Source organism: Aptenodytes patagonicus, chromosome 4, assembly GCF_965638725.1.
Source record: "Aptenodytes patagonicus chromosome 4, bAptPat1.pri.cur, whole genome shotgun sequence".
Classification (NCBI taxonomy): Eukaryota; Metazoa; Chordata; class Aves; order Sphenisciformes; family Spheniscidae; genus Aptenodytes; species Aptenodytes patagonicus.
In genome coordinates this window covers 58,700,521-58,724,056 of record NC_134952.1, presented here as the reverse complement: position 1 = coordinate 58,724,056, position 23,536 = coordinate 58,700,521, and the positions used below count along the sequence as shown (strand labels likewise).

Below are 23,536 nucleotides of genomic sequence, written 5' to 3'. Positions count from 1 at the left end.
CCCGAACAAACATGTTAAATTATGTACCTTTAAATTCGTGATAATTCAGCCTCAAGTATCTAAGTATTTTCAAAACTCTAACTATTGACTTAATGAAGGTTAAGATTCACCTGTCAATTTGCTCAGGTTTGCTCCTCCCTCTCCTTCCAACACTCACACTTAATTCTTCACTTTATTTCACCCAATTGAAAATACAAATTATTAAGATGAAGGTACCATCCTCAAACAAGAGGAGATAAGCTTATTAGCTGATATTTATGCTGGTGATCAACAAGCAATTAACAGTGCTCATGTTAAGACCAGCTACCAAGTGAACACCCTTATGAGCTGAGCAGCAGCAGATGTTTTCCAGAACTCTAAAGGAATGAAGGCCACTGTTTTGGTTTATACTTGGAAGTTACTTTTTGCAAATAGATTGGCTATATGTTGTTTCTAATATCTAATAATCTATATATCTAACATCTACAACATTCTCAGGGAGCAAAGCACTTTTCTTTCTGTCTTCCTCTAAATCAGTCAAACGTTCAAGCGGTTTTCGCTTTTTGAATCCATTTGTATTCCACGTAAGAGATTTCAGAAGGTCAAAAAATAGCAATTAAGTTAATTTTGGTCATAGATAAGTAAGTTGAACAGCCAAATAACATTTTGAATAACGTCAGTCTCTATTAGAGATTCAGTTTCCTTGCAACTACTGAGCTCACAATGCATGGGGTAAACACAGAGGAAATTTTAACATTTTCAGAACTTCCTACAACACCAAGAAGAAGAAAAAAAAAAATGTCCTGAGCTCAATTGCTGAGAAAATCTTTTGTAAATCACCTTTTCCCATTTCCTGACTTGTAAACGCAGATGTCTCTCTCTACCAACTTTAGAAAGCACTGCTAAAAGTTCTCCACCTTTGTTTTTCATAAAACACTTACATAGTGTAATTTCTGAACTCATACAGAACTTTCATATAGACTGTGCAATTGCCAAATAACAGGCCTACCTTGGTAACTTAAGAATTTGTTTTATTCATATTTGAAGTTATAAGATTTAGACTAACCCAGCAGGTTTCTCTTGCTCTTACTCCCCTAGACATCAAAAACCTCTTTGCCACAAAAAAGATCATTCAGTGACTACCTCAAAAGTTTATCTAGGAAATTTTCTTTTTCAGCCTCAGTCAGATAGCGACCAACGTAAAGCCACCTGCTACATTTAAAGGGCCCATATCTTGAATTACAGGGCAACCATTCAAATAGAAAATTTTCCTCTTTCCCCATTCAACATTTGTTTCTAGAATTACTAAGATGAGAGCAGCATTATTAAAATATTGTAACAGAGATTTTAGAGATGGATAAAATGCACATTATCTGATACGAGAAAAAAGATTTTTGTCCTGGCCACAAGCTCTGCCATATACACAGCTAAACTGCAAGAACTGCATTCACTACCACTGTCAGAAAGCCCACGCGTTGAAGTTTGTCCTAATTCATACTGGCAATTCAACTCTCTATGTATGCCACAGATCCCTGTTGTCTCATGTTTGACTAGGTCACCGTAATATTTCTTCACAACTAGAAGCACTGAATCTTCTTCCTTTACTGCAACCATATACCAAAAACGATTAATCTGGCATGTTGTTAACTAGTATTTCTCCCTTATCTTTTGCCTGAATTTAAATTTTGCTATTCCGCTTGTTTAGAGAGAAGTTAGCAATTTCTTAGCAAACTGGAAAAGAATAGGAAATACTAACTATGGGGATGTTTAAAGTTATGTACTTTTCAGACCAGGAGGACAGACTTTTTCAGACTACAAGGTAGAGAGCTAGCAACAGAAAACTCCACTCTGCTTTTTGCATTGAGCTTTTCAACATCAACAGAGTTACTCTAATACTTTAATTCCCACAAAAACTTTAAAAAGTATTTTTAACAAAACGGGCTTCTGTAACGACCGCAACTCATTACCTATTTATTTCATTAGAACAGCAAAGTCTGGATTTATTTATATTGCTAGTTACTGTAAAAACTTTTACGTCCCCTCATCACAACAGTAACTGAATGTCTCACAGACCTTCCTCCCAAAAGCCTTGCAAGGTGGAAGTTTCCCGTGTTCCCATTATACATGTGAAAAAGCTGAAGCACGAAGAGAATTTTTAGTTCAGTGTCACACAGAAAGTCTGTCCTAGAACAACCCTAAAAATCAGACATTTTCTTTAAGGGTTTTATTGGTTGGTTGGTTGTGGGGTTTTTTTCAGTCCAGTCTATGAATACAATGTAAAACTACAATCAGGCTAATTTTATTCCCAAGGCTCTCAACAGAAAAGAAACCAAAATAAATCTGTCCAGCAGTTCTGTCTGTAAGTGATTTTACCTATGTTTCCTTATTGTTTCCTGTGAAAAGGTAAGGTCTTCTTGCATCGTCACTTCAACTGAACTGTATGCTTTTATACTGCCATATCCCATTTCTCTCCCGTCTTTTACTTCAGAGAATTCCTCCTAATATCTTGTCTCTAAGCACAGATGTTTATAGTGTCTTGTTTCCTATATTTTTTTGTTTCTAAGATAGTTGATTTTCTGCACTATTTTGGCTCTGCAGAGTACATCTTCCTTGTGGCTTTATGCACAGCCTTTCATTTGAAAGACTTAATAGCCTACCTCGTTGCCCATTCTCACTTAGGTATTTTCACATAACTACTACACTTCCATTAAACATGATAAATTTATGAATCCTTTGGCAGCTTACTAAGACAAAAGCAGCCACAGACATATGCAATAAAACAAAACATGGAACACAGAACTAACAAAACCTACAAGACATTATGCTCTTCACTCACAATATTTTTCCTGGCACTTTTTTTCCCTCTAATTAGACTGTAAAATCTGTGGAAAGAGAATTTTTTTTTTTATTCAGGCCTTATTTACAGTAGCCACTGTTGAAAGAGGGAAAGGGAGAAGTAAGGAACATCACAGGATTTGCAACTTAAAGACAAGATAAATAATGCTGTATACCTTTGGTATAAAAATCACCCTGGCTATTTAAAAATAATCATCATTAAGTAAGTATAATTTTCACTAACTGTACTGTTTGTTACCATTTTCTTTTCCCTTTCAACATGCACTAAACAACAGTTAAATTAGTTTCACTGAGCCACTGTGTTAACAATGTAATGCAGAAAATTGTTGGTTTAAAAACAAATGTTTCCCAGGAAAATTAAAAAATTAAAACTAAATAAGTACATAAACATCCTCTTCCTTTTAGTTCCTGAAAAAGATCTCATTTATTTGTTGATTACTGCATGGTAAAACAGAACTTTTGTTAAACAGACACATTAACATTTGAGAAACGTTCAACATAAGTCATTTAAAAACATAGTTTTCCCCCAGCAATTATTTAACTTAGTACAAAGTAATATTTGTGCTTTAAGACAGATAACTTTGGAGGTTGGAGTTATATTTCTATCCAGATGATCAATTTGCTGTGTGAGTTTAGGGCCACCATTGCCTCCTCAAGTGAATGCAAAGAGGAGCATACAAGCTTTTCATGAAGAGCTTCAAACCAGAATTTCAGAAGTAAAAGCTGTTAATGGTTCAAGAAAGTAAGACACAGGCTATGAAGAACAGAAGCCAAACTTCAGAAAGACGGGACACTAAAACTCGGTTACTGTAGAACATAATACCACTGAGTTAAAATTCCTTTGCAGACCTACTCCATAAAACCTCCATTCCAAGCTCCTCTCAGAAGTTTGTCAGCCCAGAAAGATCGGACCTGGTAGTCAACACTGAAACCTTTTCTTTATTTCTTTTCTTTTTTCTTTTTTTTCTTCCCAAAAAGCTTAGCCGTAAGTCACCAAGTGGCAGATGAACGACACGAAGGCTACAAGCGTCTTTCCCGCCATCAACCATTACTGGTCTTCACCGATAAACACCTCAACAGGGAGCTTCCAGCCAACGCTCCCTCACAAAACAGAGAACGAACGGCAAAGGGGGCAGACGCGGCCGCCCGCAGTCAGGGAGCCCAGGCGAGGAGGAAGCAGAAAACCGGGGCTCCCCAGGGCTGCGCAGAGGGCGTCGAGACCCGCCGCCCTCGCCCGCGGCGGACCCCCGGGGCTGCCGCCTGAGCCGCCGCGCACCCGCCGGCTGCTCTCCCTCGGGCAGCTCCTACGAGCGCCGACCTCTTCCCGCCGCCGCGGCCCGATAACGGACGCGAGAAAGTAAGACCCGCCCCTCCCCCTACGGCTCCGACCCCCCGCGCGTGAGGCGGGCGCCAACCGCCGCTTACCCCGCCCCGCCCGCAGCTCTCCCCTGGCCCCGCACGCGGCCCGACCCGGCCCGGCCCGGCCCGGCCGCTTCCGTCCCGACTCCGCCCCTTCCTGCGTGCGCGCCTCGCCGGGCCCCTCCCCGGCCCGCACACTTCCCCCCGCCCACAGCTCGGGGCGCGCGCCCGGAACCGCTGCCTCCGGGCCCTGGTTGCGGGGGGGGACCGGCGCGGCGGCGGACCCGGCTCCGGGCGGTGAGAGCAGGGGGCGGTGGCGGCTGCCCCTGCACACCCTCCTCCTCTCCGGTAAGAGCGCGGCGGGCGGCTCTGCGGGGCCAGACACGATCTCGCCGGGACCCGGGAAGAGGGCGTCTGGGAGGAGGAAGAGGGGAGCCCACACGCACGCTTGGCGGCCGTTACCGCCGGTCCCGGGGCGGGGCGAGCATTGAGTCTCCCTGTGGTGCGGGGAGGGCCCGGGCGGAGCCGGCGGGGCGGGGAGGCGGCCGCGTTGGCCCTGTGGGTGCTGGCGTCCCTCCTGCTGGCGTCCGGAGGGGCGGTCCCTCCTGAGCGCACGGGCACACCCGGTGCCCCGGCCTCGAGGAGACGGGGCAGGGGCGGTAACGGGTGCGGGAGGGTTCCCGGAGCCTTGTTTCGGGCTGTGCCAGGGCGAGAGCCAGTCGCGCTGCTCTGCCTCAGGGCAGCGCGTCCGGCGGGTGGTTTCCACCTCGGGGCACGGAGCCGTGTGGAGCTGCCCAGCCTGCTCTCGGACGGGAGGCGCCGGGTCCTGGCGTTTGGCTTCGGTGTAAGCGGACTCGGTTGTTAGCGCTGTACGGAAGCGGGGAGGTTCAGTTCCTCCTCCGTGGTAGGGACTGGCACCGGGCGCGGCTCCGTTACGAAGGCGGCACTGGCCCGCGGGTGGGGAGAGCAATTAGGAAGGAACAGACCAAGCCAATAGAGGTGATGTATGCGGAATACAGGGCATGTAAATTTCAACCATAGTATGGGATATTTGGGGATTAAAAGATGGTGGTATTTTATTCTCTTAAGCATTTTATTTTTGAAGAGTGGCTTTCAGATGGGAGGCCTTTGCTTCATTCTTAAAGGAAACGTTAGGGAGAAATTTGCAGCAAGTATGTTGCAAAGGATCGGGTCATGGCTTTGGTGTAACTAATGCAGAAATTCAGTTTTAACTAAAGTTTGGCTCTTCCACTGAGAAATCACCAGGAGGATGATATCTAAGGAATTTGTAAACCTGATAAATTTCAGTAGGCATTGAATTAGGGAAAGGTAAAAACAATAATGGAGATATAATCAATTTACCAGTCACTTAAACCAATGGGCAGTGACATCTGTTTAAACAACATCTTCAGGTCCATTTTTGCAGAATATTGAATCTTGGCGGTAGCAGGGATTGGCAAATCTCAATTGCGTAGGTATGATTATCTCATTTACTTGAATAAATGCTTTTTAGAAAACTGATTTTTGTGGCAACACAACTATGCATGAGAACAAAAACACTTTGTAGAAAGGTAAGGCAGATGTAACAGGAAAAGGGCCTGATTAAACAGGGAACTCATGACAGAGCTCCAGTGCAAAAAGGACATAAACAGGAGAAGGTGGAAGTGGAGACACAGGCTACAAGGGAGGAATATAGAAATATTGCCCAGGTGTGTGGCGATGGTGTTAGGAAAGCCAAAGCTAAGCTAGATTTGAAACTAGCAAGTGATGTCAACGGTAACAAGATGCCGTTTATCAGGAAAAGGATTCACAAGGAAAATACAGTGCTGCTGCTGAGTGGGACAAGTGTGTTAGTGACAGCAGACACAGATAAGGATGAGACAGTTGGTGTCTTTGCCTCAGACTTCACCATTAAGGTCTCCCAGGCCTTTTGCCACAAGGCAGGGTTCAAAGAGAGGAGGAACTACAAGTTGGAAGGGGATTGAAGCAGGGATTGTTTACCTGACAAGTCCATGGACCCAGGTGGACTGCATTCAAGGATGCTAAGAGCTGACAGTGTCTTCACAAAGCTACTCTCTGGCAGTTTTGAAAGGCCATGTGATTGGGGGAGATCCCTGAAGACTGGAGAAAGGCAAATCTTAGGTTCATCATCAAAAAGGGCAAGAAGGACAATCCAGAGAACTACAGGCTGGTCAACCTCACTCCTTCCACCTGTGGAAAGATCATGGAGGAAGCCATTTGTAGACATAAAAAGGAGTAGGTGGTGACTGGGGATAGCCAGCTTGGGACCTACCAAGGATAAATCATGCCTGACCAACTGGCTTGTCCTCTGTGACAAAATAACTAGATCTGAAGATGAAGGGAGCGTGTTGGATGTCATCCACCGTGGGCTTGAGGGGACCTAATGGAAGCTTTTCTATACATAAGAGGAGATTATTGAGAAGACGGAGCCAGTCTTTCTACTCAGGTGCACTGCAGGGGAATGAGAGACAGCACAAGTTGCAACTTCCAATTTGAAATAAGGAAATGAGGACAGTTAGGCGTTGGGACAGGTTGCCCAGCAGGTTTGTTGCATTCCTGTCTTTGGAGGTTTTCAAGATCCAACTGGACAGTCCTGGGCAAGCCGGTCTTGAAGTCAGTGTTGACTTTGCTTTGAGCAGGAGATTGCACAGGGTGACCACTTGGGGTCCCTTCCAAACCGAATGATTCTGTGATTCTTAAATAATGTACTGCTTGTGAGGAGTAGAAAGCAGCAAATACAGGGCAATAGTATAATCTTAGAAATTTTGGATAAACAGGTTACTGTGATATTGATTGAAATATTAATTTGAAAGTACAGTATAAAATATGCTGTAGAATAGAATGTAAAATGAACGATAGCAGTACTAGTAACTCCATAGCAGAAGATTTTACTCCAGTCTTCTAAAATTCTTTAAAGAAGATGTCAAATAAATAACTGATTAATACAATTGTTTTGATTAATACAGTTGTCCGGACTACTAAAGTATGTGTGTTTTGAAATATCCCTTATGGGAGATAACTGAGAAATTACGTTGTCATGAATCAAGTCCTGATTAAGATACTAAAACAGAAACTGAAAATAGAAGTTCAGTTTTTCCTGCTTTTAAGATTTTCCTTGATCTACTTTATAAAGACTTACATTAAATCTGAAAGTGATCTGGAAAAGGCATTATTGGTAAATAAGCAAGATCTGCCACTGTCACAGTTATTACATTAGTCAGGAAGAGAGAAAATCCTGAGGAGCAGAAGAATCCAAAGGCGGGGGGGGGGGAAGGTGAATTGATATTATGGTGGTAAGTGAAACTAATTATTGATGAACACAGTGCAGTGCATCGGAAGGAATTTTGTGCTACTGATTCGTGTTACTGGGTTTTAAGTTAACTGCTACAGATGTTGAAGGTAGCTGAAAAGGATATGTGAGTGAAAGTCCTTTTAATCATCAGTGTCAGTGAAAAAGAAAAGTATTGCTGAGTTTATAAAGAATGGGTTTGATAATAGCATTGCACTATAAATTGAAGGTGTGCACTTTCTTGGAAAAATATCTTCAATTGTACACCTGTCTCAGAAAATAATAGAAATAGGAGTTCAGAAACAGATGGATGAAAATATGACCGTATCTGAAAATGTAATGTAAGTAGATCCATTTAACTGAAAGTGGTGATGAATAAGATAATACATGTGTAGGCATGCAAAATAATAGCTGGCAAATAAATGAAAAGAAAGGGTCTTTTACACCCTGGAAATCGAATAAGTCTATTAAATTGGAAGACCACATATACTGTGTAGTGCTCAATTAAGCTTGTGTGTATTTGGTAGAAGATAATAGTATGCTCAGGAAAAGAGACTCAAAAAATTCTTAGACGTTTTAAGAATAACAACCCACTAATTAACATTTTTTTTTCTTCCCACAGGGAATTAAACCACTTAGAGTAGTCTGCATTAGGAGGTTACTCCGTGATTGTGCATTGTAGGATTTTTTTATATTATCTCACATACTTCAGAGAGTTTTGTTACCTTATATTTGGTTTTGTCTATCCATCATCAAAGAGTTCTTATATGATAGTGAAGAAGTGTCAGAGACCTAAGTTGAGAAAAGTGCTTTTAGGGCTGGGCTAATGAGTTAATGCTTAGTTGCAAGAGGGTGCGCTTGAGTTCCTGTCCCTGCTCCACGAGTTGCCTGCGTGTTCCCTTCAGTTACTGCTTTGTGCAAAACCAGTTCTGCTCTGGGTTCAAGGATTATAACACAGCCCTCTAATCTCACAGCTGCGTTACCAAACTGCTACACAAAAGACAGTGTCATACATACTTTTTTCCCCTATTTCTTTTTCCTAAACAACATTTGAATTATTTTCTATACAAAGATTCCACTTCAACAAGAAAGTCAAGGAGTGCTCTCGCGCAGAATAACCTATGGCATCATCGTTAAAACACTGTACTATTCTTCCTCCAAGACTATCAAGTTGCTATATGCTGACTTCACCACCAGAGGAGCAGTTTATGAATGAAAACATGAATGAATGTAATTGGATCTTAGCTTTATAAGTATCAAACCACTGTTCTGATCTGTAAACGTCTGGAAAAGGCCACTACCAAAAGCAATAATTTGCCTTTTGGACCAGGCCAGTTGTTGGTATTAGCCTGTTTGACAGTTGTGTTATTGTGGTCCAGTAAGGAGAACATATTTGTCAATTGACTTTTTTCAGGTGATGCTGTTTTTAAGACAGCTATTGATGTGTTCATCTTTCCGTTAAATATGCTTACTTTCTTTAACTTACAAATAGATTTTTTAATTTGAAAATGTATGCCTAAACTGAGCATACTTGAACTGTTTAATAAGCCCAATTCCCTCCCTTCTCATAAGAAATTTCTCGTGATATGTTAATTATAACCGCATTAGCCTATGACATTATAATGTACCCTTGAGAACAGAGAAAGAATTGCTGCAATTTCATACGCAAATAAAAGAATAAATACAGAGAACCCTTTTGAAATTTGGATTTTAACAGTTCCTTTACAATAGATGTCTTTAAAATGCTAGTGCCAGAAATAAATCTGGGAAGTGTTACCTTCAGAAAGATGAAAATGGAATTAGTATGCTTACACTTGTTCTCTAAATACTGCAGGCATTCTGAATTGGCTGCTAATGACTGTTGAGGCTACCTGTTCCTTACGTACACGAGTATGTATTCCTAGAAGAAGCCTCAAAAAAGAACTTAAAGGATTTTTTTTAACTGGAAATTATTCCAAATTTCTGAAATTGGTGTTTTAATTCTACTGTTTTCATTCAACAGAGGGTTTAGCAGAGTCCTAGTCTAAGATTATATGGTACTGAAACTTGGAAGGCATATTCACAGAACAAACAAATGGAAGAGAGAACCTACCCACAGAACTTGGGAGCAACCTGAAAATTTATCAGAGGTAGATGCATAAAAAAAGAGGGTATGTGCTTTTCACATGCATTTAATTCACTTTTTGTAAGTGTCAGAGAGAGACTGAATTGTCTGGATGGGGCTTGCACCACAGTCTCTCTGCTTGATCAGTGAAAAAGCAGAGTAACTGGTGTGTAGTACTTACTAGCAGAAGTTCTGTGGCCACCAGAAAATGATTTGACAAGTAGCAAAGATTAAGGAAGAGAGAAGAGGCTCTTGAAGAGGATTCTTAACTCTGCTGGGTCCATTGATAAAATCCCTATGAAGTCTACTGTATGTCGAACTCCTTGATGATCTCAGTCGAGCGATTCTCTGGTGTCTCGTGAAAGCTCAGCATGAGATAAAGGTTCCTGGAGACTTCTAGGCAAGTGTTGAGGGAGCAGGCTGCCACTGCTGGTGTTTTGGCCAGAGAGGTAAAAGTTCACTGCCTTGAATATCAAAAGGAATTCATCAGACAAAACCTCGGAAGCTCCAGCTGAAAAAGCTGTCCAGGCAGTGCTTTTGAGCAAAACTGATGAAAGCCTTTTTAAGAATGTCTTCTAGATTACTGTATAAAAAAATAAAACGTCCTGATGTCTTTCAAATGAGATTTGAAGGGATTATTAACAATACCACTTCTCATCTATTTTGGAAAAGAGCAGGAAACTTCCTTTCCCATGTTATTTCTTAAATTATTCATTGCTAATTACTGGTTAAGTTAGAGAGCTATCTATCTTTGTAGGGACAATTTCTGATATAAATGCAGTTCCTTAGAGCTTTTGTTCAAGAAATTAACAGAGAGGGCTCCAGAGTGCAGGAATGTATTGCTATGAAGCAAACTTTTTTTTTTTTTTTAAATTTGTTCTAACCTTTTCCTCACGTTATTCCATTTACATTGACACTGTGGCATCTTAGAGCTCTGGAGAGTCATTACTTTACATGAAAACCTAGGCTATCTCAAGGGGACTTGGATAAATCATGATCCGAGTTATAAATTTTCTCACTGTTTCAGCTAAATCTAAAAATGGACAATACATTTTTCAGATTTTTAATATATATATAAAATCATATACTGGCTGTTTTATATCTCTTATATGTTCTTTTCAGAAGTTTCAAAAGTTAATTTTTCTACAAGTAAGAGATTTTTCTTCATTATTCTTAAATTAGCAATGAGATAGAAATGACTTATGTACAAATAATGTTAAGGAGAAAGGTAGTAATTGCTTTTCTTCAAGTTTACACTTACTTTGCATACTTTTCAATATTCTGTATGTATGGAATATCAAGAATGTGGAATATTTGTTCCATTTATGTAAGTATGATGAGTTTAGTTTCTGAACATCAGATAGCCAAAGAACGAATTTGACATCATTTCAGATGTAAGGCCAGATTCAAGTTCTGCAGCTCTGAGGTTCACAATCAGTCATCTTCTTATGATGATAATTAATTCACATATCATCCTTGCTGTGATTTAATATAATTTCATTTTTAAAAAAGTCTTCTGTGAGATAGTTAGCCACATGCTGTTTGAGTTATGCTCCATATGAATGAAGTTGTCATTGGTTTTCTTTTTTTTTCTCCTTTCTCCAAAGACACCACTATGGCTGCTACAGTGAACTTGGAGCTTGATCCCATTTTTCTGAAAGCCCTGGGCTTCTTGCATTCAAAGAGTAAGGACTCTGCTGAAAAGCTGAAAGCGCTTCTTGATGAGTCTTTGGCCAGAGGAACTGACTCAAGCTATCGTCCATCTCAGAAGGTATTGGTATTAGAGAGCATGGGTCATTTTTTTTATGCCTTTTTAAAGGTCCTGCTTTTCCTAGTTCGTCTTTTATAGCTGAAAAGTTAAAAGAGAATCAGAGATTGAGGAAAAAGAAAAAGTAATTATGGAATGTTCATATCCATCATTCCCCTTCTATGCCACATCATCTGTTTGATTAATTGAAGTTAATGGAAAAAAAAATCTCTTGTTGGTGTACCTAGACCTGTAAAAGAGATATTCAACACTATATTGCAAGTGTCATGACTTTGTAATAGTACTTTTTGTATTCGCTTTTATATCGGTTTTGTCATTTTTGTTTGTGAGCTATCATACACGCTACCTAAGGTGAACGGAAAATTATATATTTCTCTGGTAACAATCAGAGCTAAAAGGTCTTTAAAATGCAGATTATTTTTGCCACAGATAAATATGAAACAAAACAAGCTATTTACTGATAAAGCTGGATCTCTTTTCTTAAAATTCTGTTGATGAAGTCATATAAGAATGAAAAACACCAAATGGTTCAAAGCAGAAATGATTTGCAGGCTGAAACCATTGCCATCCAATGGACAAACATTGTTTTTTATCTACTGAAAATCACTAAACACCTGCTAGAGAGAATATTTGAATCTGAGATTAGTGTATGGAAATAACCAAGTGGGGATGTCCTCGTATTGCCATATGGATAACGAGGTAGTGTTCTCCCCTAGGATGCCTAGAAGTCAGCCTGGTATCTTCTAATGATGGCCTGTGTGCCGATACATTAGTAATATTTCATTTCTACGTGTACATGGTTCCGAATAACTAAAAGACACTTACTGCTACAGCATACATCATGCTTGTGCTGTGTGTGGTCTAACTCCTTTCTATTCAAATTGTTAATTCCCTGAAACCTAAACTGCAGTTCCCTTTAACACAGGTCTCAAAACTCTCAGGAGCCCTCTATGTCAGAGCTCAAAGAAGCATTGGTTTGTGGTTTAAAGAGGAAGCAGGGGGCCGAATAATAGTGCGAAGAGGCTAGGGAAGCCAATTCTAATAACAGCTTGGCTGGTAGACACCTGCCCTCAGGTGAGACTGAGGCTCGGGCCAGAGGAAGAAATCTTTTGTTCTCCTCTTTTCAGTGTGTCTCCAGTATCAGCTGGACTGCAAAGCTCAGAAATGGAAAAAAGTACAAAAGTCCTTTCCTTGCATTCTCAGGCTGCAGGATTAATTTGTGGTTGACCATGAAATCCAAGAACAGAGTAAGGAGCACAGGATTACCACAGTCGGGCAGATGAGGAAATCCATTTCTGACTCTGGATGCAACAGGAAGTCAGCAGACTTGGGGGGGGCTGAAGCTTAGGGCTCAGGACCCCTCCCAGTATACAGCAGAGAATTACTCCCTTCTTACCAAGCCGGGGGGGGGTGTTCCTTGCTCACGCACATTGCTGTGATTAATCACTCATTTACACACTCGTTTGCTTATTATCTATTGCTGACACTAATGCATCTTTAGTAAGAACTATTGATTTCTGTGGAGATCTAAATTTATTAATCTGGTAGGTGAATATGGACTGAGATTAAGCGGAGGTCAATATTTTTCTCTGTGAGGGAACGAAGTATTGATGTCTCGTGACATCAGATGTCAACTTATGTTTTCAGCTTATATTGAATTTTGCCCTCAGAACTATCTGAAAATTTGTGTTCATTACCTCTTTGAATTTTAAAAGCAGAAAAGTTTTCTTTTTTAATTAATGTTGCAATGAAGATCTGTCTTTGGAAAAGGAGCACCTTTTCCTCTGGAAGGTGAATGATAAGGGGAGGTTTTAATAATGGACTGCAGCTTAAACACACTAATTTGTCAATGTGATATGAAAATATTTAAGAAATGTTAAAAAAAAAAAGTGTATATATAGATGATCAATGTGGTTTGACATGTTGTTTCCCTATCCTGTTATCTAACTAATTGCAAACTAGGAAGTAACTCAAGTGTAGGGTTTGCCTTCAATTTTTGTTTCTGTTTTCAGGAAGTAGAGCAACCAAAAGTATCTGTTACCAAACCTATTTCCAGTAAGCAAGAGCCTAAAGCTTCTTCTAGTTTGCCTTCTGGCAACAACAATGGCAAGCCCACTGCATCAGAAAAGGTGAAAAAAGAAACAGAAAAGAGATCTGCTGATAAAGTAAGTAATTTTTGTTTTCTAATGAAATAACTTGGTTAATAAACTTGAAGATGTTTTAGACAAAAGCCCTCCTTTTTAACCTGTGTAAGTCAACTCATCTAATTGTGCACAGCCTGTGAGCTGCATTATCCAATCATGTTGCCGTTTAGGTGATCCAGCAAAAGTCTTGTTATAATTATTCTGTTAATGTTTTCCCTGGTCATCGCAGGGGTGTTGGACTAGATAACCTTTAAAGGTCCCTTCCAACCCAAACCATTCTGTGATTTCATGTTTTAAATATCCTGATAATAAAAGGCTACTAAAATGTAGTAAGCTGAAATGTGGGATTCCAAAGCTTTTTCAAGGGTTTTGAGGTGAAGTACAAAAAGTGGACTTGAGCTTCTAGTTCATAAATATTTTGAAGAAAATACGTACCTAAGGAAAATATGTTGTATTTATGCTGTGTAAAGTACATCATCTTATACTGCTAACCTAATTGTTCCAGTCATTTTCTCATTTTAATAATATCCATTAGCTTTTTGCATTTTCACATTCTGTGTGTGTGTGTGTGTGTAATAGATAAAAGGGGATACCCCTGAAGGAGCTGATACACCAAAGAAGCCCAGACTAGAGAAGCAAGAGGCTCGTTCCTCTCCTATTACAGTTCAGACGAGCAAGGATTTATCCATGCCTGACTTATCTAGCTTTGAGGAAACCAGTGCTGATGACTTTGCTATGGAAATGGGACTGGCCTGTGTTGTTTGCAGGTAAGTCAACATCGCTTCATTGCAATTGTGTAGTTACCTTTTTTTTATTGTGTACTATTGAGTTAATGCTTCCTGTAGTTTTTATTCTGGAAATCACTTAAGCACATATTCAAAATTAATAATGCATTTAAGCATCCTTCATGAATAAGAATGGTTTCGCAAAAATGGAACCTTTAATGAGAAAACCAACTTTTCTTCTTCAGGAAAGGGCAAGTGAAAAATAGTAAGACTAGACATGATACAAAACCTATCACGACAAATACTGATTTTTAATTGTTGGAAAACAAATTAAAATATTAATGGCTAATAATAAGCATTTTTAAAAAATCAGTTCTCTTCTGAAAACATTTTTTAGTGGCATTATTATGAGATCCATATGTGTTGCTCCTCTTTTCGTAATCATTTGACACTTGTTTACAGATAGCCATGTTTTTTCAGTTAACAGTGTAAATATATCTTGCAGCCAAGACAGGTTCTTTTTACTTTTAGGTAAGGGCCCTAAAGTTGGATCTTAGTAACCTTCTGCTAACAATACATTTAGTCTTAACAGAAGTATAAAATACACTTTTGAATATCCACCCTGTGATCAAATCACTCGAATCAGAATTTGGTTTCACAGATGATTTATGTCCTTGTAAGGCCCCACTGCTGCCAAAAGGAACAGTTTGGCTCTCCCAATTGTACCTCCTTCTCTGTCCTGTTTAGGGAGTGTATTGCCCACACAGGTTTGTGATCAGCTGAATCAGCTTCTGGATCAGCTCTCCACTTGGGTTTTTCAGTAGGTTTAGGTTTCAAGCAGCTTAGCGAGCGTAACTGCTTATGCTGGCATGTGTGTGGATACAGGAATGTAGAGCCAGGACAGAGAGGAAGGTGGGACTGGCCTTTTGTCATATATTTTAGCTCAGCTTAAGCCAGTTGGGAAACTGTGCTTTATAACTTTGTTCTTCAGTCATTTCCATGATCGTTCCTGTTGTGCAGATAAGGAGATGTCTCCAGTACATGGAGGATAAATTTCCATTGTTACAGCTAATTATACTGTTAACCAATTGTGAACTGATGAGATTTCATATCACATTATTCCCATGTGTTAGCTCAAATGTTTAATTTCTTATTATAGACATTGAAAAAGGAAGAACAGTTAAAACATTTGAAGTATGAAATAAATATTTCAATTTTACCTTTCTTCCTGCAAATTCCATTTTTGCTGTCTCCTAAAGGGGCAAAGCCCTGTTCAGCAGTATGTTAAAATGCTACTAAAACCAGTATGGTATTCATTTATTTGGCAGGAGGGGATAAAGAAAAGTTTTGTTTAGATAGTCTTGAGCTACTGTGGAATATTAATTCTGCATCTTCCCTGGCAAAGGAAAACACGTACAAGCATAATGAGAAATGCCTGCAAAGAAAGAAAGAAAGAAAATGCAACTACTGTGCCTAGCGTGGCCAAGACTTTGCTTTGAAAAGCATAGGCCAGGTATGTGGTTCCATTAGCTGTTCCACAATCAATGTTTAACCTGGCTGCTGAAGGCATTGCTTCCAGCTAATTGTGGTCACAAATTCATAGTGCTCTTGCAAAAGATGCATCTATCCTGGCTATCTAAAATAGCTCTCATTAAGCTGATGCCAGAGGGAGGGAGAAGCACAGCAGGGAAAGAAACAACCCATTAGAGAGGGGATGGCAACAGTTACCCAATGCTCAGGATTTGTTTTCATTTTACGTGAAACCTACTGGAACTGATGTCGTGTGGTTCTCGGATCTCCAGCTCACGCCAGGCGGGATGTTTTTCAGAGTACTCGTGCTTCAGGCTTTCTGAATCCAACACATTGGTTGGACAGTATTCCACTCTTTACTGCTCAGCTTTCAACATGTGGGCCCTTTTTGGGGTTGTCCATCTTGAGCCAAAATAATAACATCCCAGTACATATGAAATATAAAAGCACTGGATACTCTGTAAAATAACTCAAATATGAATAGTATTTAGAAACTGACATCTTTTAATAACTCAATCAATTATTCAATCAATTGTGAATGAAAACACCATGTCCAGTTGCGGAGTAGGTGGGGTTCATAGCCAAAGAGTTTATATTGCTTAAGAAGACAAGTTAACAACAAGAACACAGCTGTGGGTTCACAAATGCCAAAGAGTGCATTTGAATATTAACTATACCTTTTTTTATAGATGTAAAAACTAAAGTAGAGACATTAAATGTTTGTTCAAGACTTGCTAAGTGTCAAATGTATTTTCACAGTGATTAGGAGTATTGAACGTTGATGCCTGTGGTGGTTTTCTTCTTGTTCTTGGATACCAAGTTAGGCATAAGGAGAGAGGGGGTGTTAAAATAACTTCACCCTCTCCAATACCTGCAGGTGTTAGAAAAACAGGACTCACCAGTTATATGGCTCCTCAGTTATATGAAGAAGAAATACTACATGCGGTTTGCTGATGATACTGAACTCTGTCTCTCAAAAAAACCAAAAAATATGTCTTTAAAAAAGCCTGGTTTTGGAAGAACAACCTTATTTTTTTATGAATACTTTTTTGTTTGTTTGTTTTCTGAAGGTAAAAAATAATTTGGTTTGTTTCTCGGTTATCATACCATTTAAAAATGTCTTGTTTAACTTGTTTCTGGGCATGAAGAGTTCATGTTTTTTTAATCAGTCTGCGATTGTTCTTTGTAATTTTAAAATAGGGTGAGTCTTCTCCCTTGAGACATGGGGTTGAACCATCGCTGCTTTCTTCTGACCCAGTTTATTGAGAAATAACAAACAAAATGGCTTTTTGAAATATCCCGCATATAAAATAACGGGCCCTGGAATTTCAGAAAGGTTTCTCCCTCTGTTTTTAAGTAGCCCATTTAAAAGATAAATACTTCTTCAAAAATGTTCTAGTATCCATATGGACATATCCTTCAGACTTCATTTTCCTGTTATATAAAGAAATAAGGTATTACCTTTCCCCACCCATCTACAAATAGAGTTTCCATGGTTACCTGGGTACCTGCTCCTCGGGGATATAAGCAAAAGCAGCTTAGCAATTAAGTGGCCCGATTTGTCATCTGAAGGAAGAAATGGTATTTGGCTAATTCACAGATGTACTCCCAGTTATGTGTATATCACTAATTTGTCATTTATACAGCGTGATTACTTTCACCAGAGGCCCACACAAAATTAAGTCCTCATCACCAGCTTACATGTTTGCTTCAAGGCAGGACTGCACAGTTAATCCTCTCTATTCCATCTTTCCATGATTCTGGTATTATCTTGAATTCCAAGTGTCTGTTTGTATAGTAGGGACCAAAAGGATAAGTAATAAAACACCTTTAAAGTAGTATACAGCTTGGATGATGACGCTTTTAAATCCAGTAGCAGAAAGCACTCTTACAGGCTTGTCATTGAGAAATTATTTGTTCTTGAACTGTATCGCTCTACAGCTTACAGCAGAATTATCCAAATGTAAACTAGGCCTTCATATGGTAATATAATGAGGAAGTCATAATTGGTATACAGTGAGGTATCCATAAAATGCCCGGGCGAAGCAAAGCAGGTGAGACTTACATTTCTAATATAAAAATCAAACAGGGGAATCGAAAGTGTCATACACACATGTTTAATAGTATAGAAGTTTTAGATTTTCTTGAATGAAATTACCTTTAAAAAAGACAAAATTTCTAAAATATTTGTTAGGAAGAACTCATACAGGAAGAAAAGGAATATGTTTGATTTGCCACAGGTAGAAAATATACATGAAGGCAAAAATATTTTTAGTTTTTATCTTAAGCCTTGCAAAATTTGCAACAATTGGATAATCCTTTAAGTGCTTTCTCCCATAATCTGTTCTTAACTATTTGCTCTGCAGGCAAATGACAGTTATTTCTGGGAATCAGCTAGTGGAGTGTCAGGAGTGCCATAATCTCTACCACCAGGATTGCCATAAACCTCAAGTGACAGACAAGGAAGTGAATGATCCTCGACTTGTGTGGTATTGTGCCCGCTGTACCAGGCAGATGAAGAGAATGGTAGGAGTCAGGTTTTTGTATGAGCACTATTTGAATACAGCAGGCTATTTCTAATACGTGAGAGTATTTTATGGGTTGCAGAAATCTTTGGAAGCATGTTGGAGAACCATTTTTCTCAGCAGTGCTTCCCTTGCTGCAGCTGTGTTTTTTAATGTAGCATCTCAAAGAGTATTCTGTAATGCGCTGCTTAAACAAAGCTTTTTAAAAAGCCGAAGTTGAGTGAAAAAGAGTGAAATAGGATTATTTCCTACTTGGTAAGCAGCACTTGAAAACTTTTTATTTCAGGTGATACTCAGCTTTTAGTACATGTCTACCAAAGAGCCCTACAGTTTTAGTTTTCTTCTCAGCTTCGGGGAATGTTTTTCTGTAAGACAAGACTGCAGATTTCGGTCCAGATCTTAAGTGCTGAGCGTTCTCAGGCTCAACAATAAGCTAAGGGTAGCACATTCCAGGAAAAAATCCCTTTATTTTGATTGATCTGCATGTTAATTTCTTGACTAAACAGACTCATTATTCCTGATCCCACAGGAATTCCACTCACCTCATTATGAGAAAAACATCAGAGAAGAAAGCATCTTTGGGTGCATGAAACATTAACCATTTGTTCACACAACTTTAGTTCTGACATTTTAAAATCAAACCCTTTTATACAGCAGAAAATGTGTTCTGTTTTGGAACTGTTCTAAGGTAACTTAGCAAATTGTTATCTGTTGAAATGGCTCTAATAAGAAACAAGAAAAGGCGGCAATGTAAGATCCTGGTCTAGGAGTTATGATCACTGACTGAAGTACATGATTATTCTGATGATCATCAGGCCTTTGAACTCAGAGGAGTGTTTGCTTGAGGTCAGTTATTGCACAGGATAGCCATTGCAGCCATTCAACGTTTGCCTTCAATATGCCCTTTCCTTTTTTTGTTTCAGCATAAATTCTACCATTTTACTTGCCACTTCTTAGCAGACTCTTGCAGCCTGCATCCCAGTACTGCTGGATTATGTCCCTGTCTTCCTCAAGTTCACCTGTCCTTGCCTTATTTCTGTGAAGGCCCAGTACTTTCCTGTTCCCTAAGTGTCAACACTGCCGCTCTTTCCATGCTGAAATAGAAAGTCCTATTCAGTATGCTTTTTGGCTGGACTCTGTCCCCAATATCATACTCAGCACTACCTCCACATCCCCTATTACCTTATTTCTGACGCACTGTTCAGCTTGAAATTGTAAAGGCTAGATTGAAATCGATAATGCTCATGCTTTTTGTTAACAATCAAAACAGTCAACGTTATGGGCCCCATAACTAATTTTGGGGGTTTTTTCCTACCACTTACACAGGCTCAGAAGACACAAAAACCACCTCAAAAACCAGCTCCTGCAGCGGTTTTAGTTGCACCAGCTGTGAAGGATCCATTGGTCAAGAAGCCAGAAATTAAGTTGAAACCCGAGACCCCACCAACTTTTCTAGCATTCAAGAGAACAGAAGTCAAGGTAATGTAGTTTAAATTTTCCAGAGGAAGAGTTTATCATTTAGGTTATCATTTTTCCAATTAGACCCATCTTTTCTCACAAGAACCATGAATGAAAATAGTCTGCTATACTATATGTACTGAGTAGTACCATAGCATAGTGGTTTTGCATTAACACTAAAAGAGTAGGGAAAAAAACTTCAATTCAAGTCCCTAAAGCATCCAGCTCTTGACTGTGTTTTTATGTTACAAGGGAGAGAATGGAATTTATGGATTTTTTTAATGATATTTCATACAAGCAGAAATCCTCATAAATGTGCACTCGCAGCCCAGAAAGCCAATCCGCATCCTGGGCTGCCTCAAAAGCAACGTGGCCAGCAGGTTGAGGGAGGTGATTCTTCCCCTCTACTCTGCTCTGGTGAGACCCCACCTGGAGTACTGTGTCCAGCTGTGGGGCCCCCAGCGTAAGAAAGACACGGACCTGTTGGAGCGGGTCCAGAGGAGGGCCCCTATGAGGACAGGCTGAGAGAGTTGGGGTTGTTTAGCCTGGAGAAGAGAAAGCTCTGGAGAGACCTTGTAGCAGCCTTCCAGTACTTAAAGGGGGCCTACAGGAAAGGTGGGGAGGGACTCTTTATCAGGGAGTGTAGTGATAGGACTAGGGGTAACAGTTTTAAACTGAAACAGGGTAGATCTTACTAGATATTAGGAAGAAATTCTTTACTGTGAGGGTGGTGAGACACTGGAACAGGTTGCCCAGAGAAGTTGTGAATGCCCCCTCCCTGGAAGTGTTCAAGGTCAGGTTGGATGAGGCTTTGAGCAACCTGATTTAGTAGAAGGTGTCCCTGCCCATGGGAGGGGGGGTTGGAACTAGATGATCTTTAAGGTCCCTTCCAACCCAAAGCATTCTATGATTCTATGAATTGTATAAAAGATATGATTTGTTCTCTGTGGTCAAGTAACATGCATATTTTGATAGTTAGAAGGCTTCCCCTCATCATAATAGGGAAACTCTAGCTGACTCTCTGAGATCTAATTTAGGAGGCTGCTGCTTCTTGCATATGTTGCCTCATGTTTCTGTTTCTCCAAGTTATTTAATGAATATTGTCACAAGTTGGTCAAAGGTGGTAAACCAGAAGCAGTGTAATAAATAACATAGTAGTCTAACAAAGCATGACCCTCACCTAGGAAAACACATCTTTAACTCAGAATCAAAGCAATTATTCATGTGCTCAAAGTTATGTTTGCCATTGCTCTGCCTGGATGCAAACTATCATGAACAATATGATGGCTATTGCTCAACCACTTACACTGGTGAATAACTTTTTTCACCTCAGCAGAGTTATTTACGTGCCTAAACGGGTTGCAAGAGTGATGCCTGATTTCATCCGTCATCTTTACTGTTTAGAAACTGTCTGGATATATTATAGAAGGGGTATTACTTAAATAGAGGGGTTTAATTTCTGTTTTGACTCTGCCATTTGGTATAACTCTGGTTTAATAATTCAACGTGTGTATTATCCCCATCTGAAGACTGGGGATTATAGTGTTTAAGGTGTGGGAACTGCAGTTAATGTGTATAGCACTTTGCAGGCAAGGAAAACTTTGTTTGCAGGAGGTTTGTCTTTTGCAGTACCTGAATGGGAAGACTACAGGAAAGAAGTCCAGTGACTTTTTTTTTTTTTTTTTTAATTAAATTGCATCTATGGTACAGGCTGCTAAGAACCAAGAGGAGGGAAGGGAAGGAAAGATAAAAGTTTAGACACTGCTTGTTTGACCAAAAGACTGTGATAAATGCAATACTTAATTGCTCAGTGTCTGATTTTTCTCTGAGCATCTGTCATCTTGTTAAAAAGTGACACCAAGTAATGACAGTAAACAATAAAAGGTGGTGGCTTGCCTCCCTTTTTTTATACTTCACAAATTTGGGCTTTTTGTAGTTACTTCAGTTAAACTGTCTTTTAGAGTTTATGGGGGGATCACAATGCCATATGATAGCCTGCTAGCTGTATAGACGAAAGGGAAGAAAAGGTAATACTGGTTTTATGTGGCTGGGAAATTTAAAAGCTGGCTGCACCTGGCATCCTTTCCTTTACTTGTTAATACTTTCAACTGTAGTGACCAGTGATGAAATATTGTCCGCTGGGTGTTCCTTGGAAAAGAACTGAAACAGAGGCTTGATCTATTCCTGCTGTGATGTGTTACACAAATAGATGCTGCTATAATGAGAATGCTTTATTTATTTTAGACCTCAGCAGCCATTTCGGGGAACTCAGCCAGTACAAGTGTTTCCTCTTCAGCAACCAGTGGCCTTACAGGATGGGCTGCTTTTGCAGCCAAAACCTCCTCTGCCAATCCATCAACTGCCAAACTAGGATCAACAGCACAGAGCGCCAGTGGGAAACCTGCAGCTTCTTCAAACAACCAGAAACCTGTGGGTTTGTCAGGGTTGGCAACTTCCAAAACGGGACTAGGGTCAAAAATAGCTTCTGCCAACAACAGCACAAACCCTGTTCAGCTGAAACCTCCTCCACCTCTGACACTGGGGAAAACCACTCTTAGCCGCTCGGTAAGCAGCGACAATGTCAGCAAAGTAGGTCTTCCTAGTCCCAGCAGTACTGCACCGAGCACCAGCAGCCAGGTGAGCAGTGGGAATGGCAACAGTGGGACTGCGGGTAACAGCGGGGGCAGTGCAAGCAAAACCACGGCAGATACTGGTAATCAGTCAACCTCCCTAAAAGGCCCGACTTCTCAGGAATCTCAGCTCAATGCTATGAAGAGGTTACAAATGGTCAAGAAGAAGGCTGCTCAAAAGAAACTCAAGAAGTAGTATGGCTGCTTGCTAATTTTGTTGGTTGTGTTCTGTGAAACAGCAGCGTTGGTGTTTTTCTTAAAGAAAATCCCCCGGTTACTGGACTGAAACAGTAGTTAAATCAGGGAAGCCCAAAACGTATGTTATACAGGAAGTCAAACTTTGATAATCCTAGTATTCCTTCTGACGTTGCAAATCTATGAATTGAATATGTTGGAGGAATTCCCTATTATATGCTCCTGTTTTTTAGCTCAAAGCACTGAAACTTGAAATTGTAAAAGTTGGGTATTTTGGAGTATAAAAAAAAAAAAACAACATTTATGTGGACACGTAATAAATTGAACTTACTGAAACTGTCATTCTTAAACGTTATTAATAAAAGTACTGTTAATCTGGGAAATTATTGCTGCTTTTCTTTTACCCCATTTTCCAATGCTTCAAATGCTTCACCTGTTCAGAGTTGTCTATATTGTGCAGAGTTAATGAAGTTTATCCCAAATTATACAGTTCCTTAGGGGAAAAAATATGTTTTCTTTTAAACAATTTAAAAAATGAACTGTTAAACAACGTATTCTATTTAAAGTGAGAATTTTAAGTGGCCTATTTTGTTTTTATACAGTGAGAAACTTCATGGGTCGTGGTGGTGTTGTAATTCTCTGAGGGAGGAGAAAAGAGCACTGGCAGAAGATAAATGGCCCCTAACCTGTTTAAAAGAGCGGAAGAGAGCCAAAACAGTGTTTTCAAGCTTTCTTAATCTGTAAAGAACCTTAATATTGTCCTGTTGAATATGAATGGAAAATAAGTGGTAGGCAGTGTATATTTTAATTAAAAGCACAGTCTGATTGAACCGCATTGTCTTGGTGATGTGAGAGAGGGGAAAAATAGAAGAAAATGAAGGAAATAGTCTTAGGTGTCAATGTTAGCTTCCTTTTTGGCACACCTGAAATGCATAAGACTTTTTGATCACCTA

At 39.8% G+C, this 23,536-nt stretch overlaps 2 protein-coding genes across 7 annotated transcripts in view; one reads left to right on the top strand and one right to left on the bottom strand.

Moving 5' to 3' along the window:
* The window catches only part of GSTCD (glutathione S-transferase C-terminal domain containing), an 82,087-nt gene extending 77,774 nt beyond the window's left edge, over positions 1 to 4,313 (bottom strand). For 2 of the 3 annotated variants that reach the window (XM_076336849.1, XM_076336851.1), the window contains exon 1: positions 2,816 to 3,166. The gene's annotated coding sequence lies outside the window, so the exon portion shown is untranslated. Of the gene's footprint in view, positions 1 to 2,815; positions 3,167 to 4,260 lie in introns of those variants that run through there. The other variant, XM_076336850.1, reaches the window with a different exon arrangement.
* A 165-nt stretch (positions 4,314 to 4,478) lies between these two features.
* Positions 4,479 to 22,960, top strand: INTS12 (integrator complex subunit 12). 4 transcript variants are annotated; one of them, XM_076336846.1, is made up of 7 exons: positions 4,479 to 4,542; positions 11,216 to 11,379; positions 13,389 to 13,541; positions 14,100 to 14,287; positions 18,142 to 18,301; positions 19,627 to 19,779; positions 22,003 to 22,960. In XM_076336846.1, exons 2-7 carry the CDS (start codon positions 11,224 to 11,226, stop codon positions 22,582 to 22,584), a joined length of 1,392 nt encoding a protein of 463 aa, XP_076192961.1. In that variant the 5' UTR covers positions 4,479 to 4,542; positions 11,216 to 11,223; the 3' UTR covers positions 22,585 to 22,960. The 4 variants fall into 4 exon arrangements, with proteins under 4 accessions (XP_076192961.1, XP_076192960.1, XP_076192963.1 ...); XM_076336845.1 differs by lacking the exon at positions 4,479 to 4,542 and adding an exon at positions 8,713 to 8,734; XM_076336848.1 differs by lacking the exon at positions 4,479 to 4,542 and adding an exon at positions 9,490 to 9,633.
* The last annotated feature ends 576 nt before the right edge of the window (positions 22,961 to 23,536 follow it).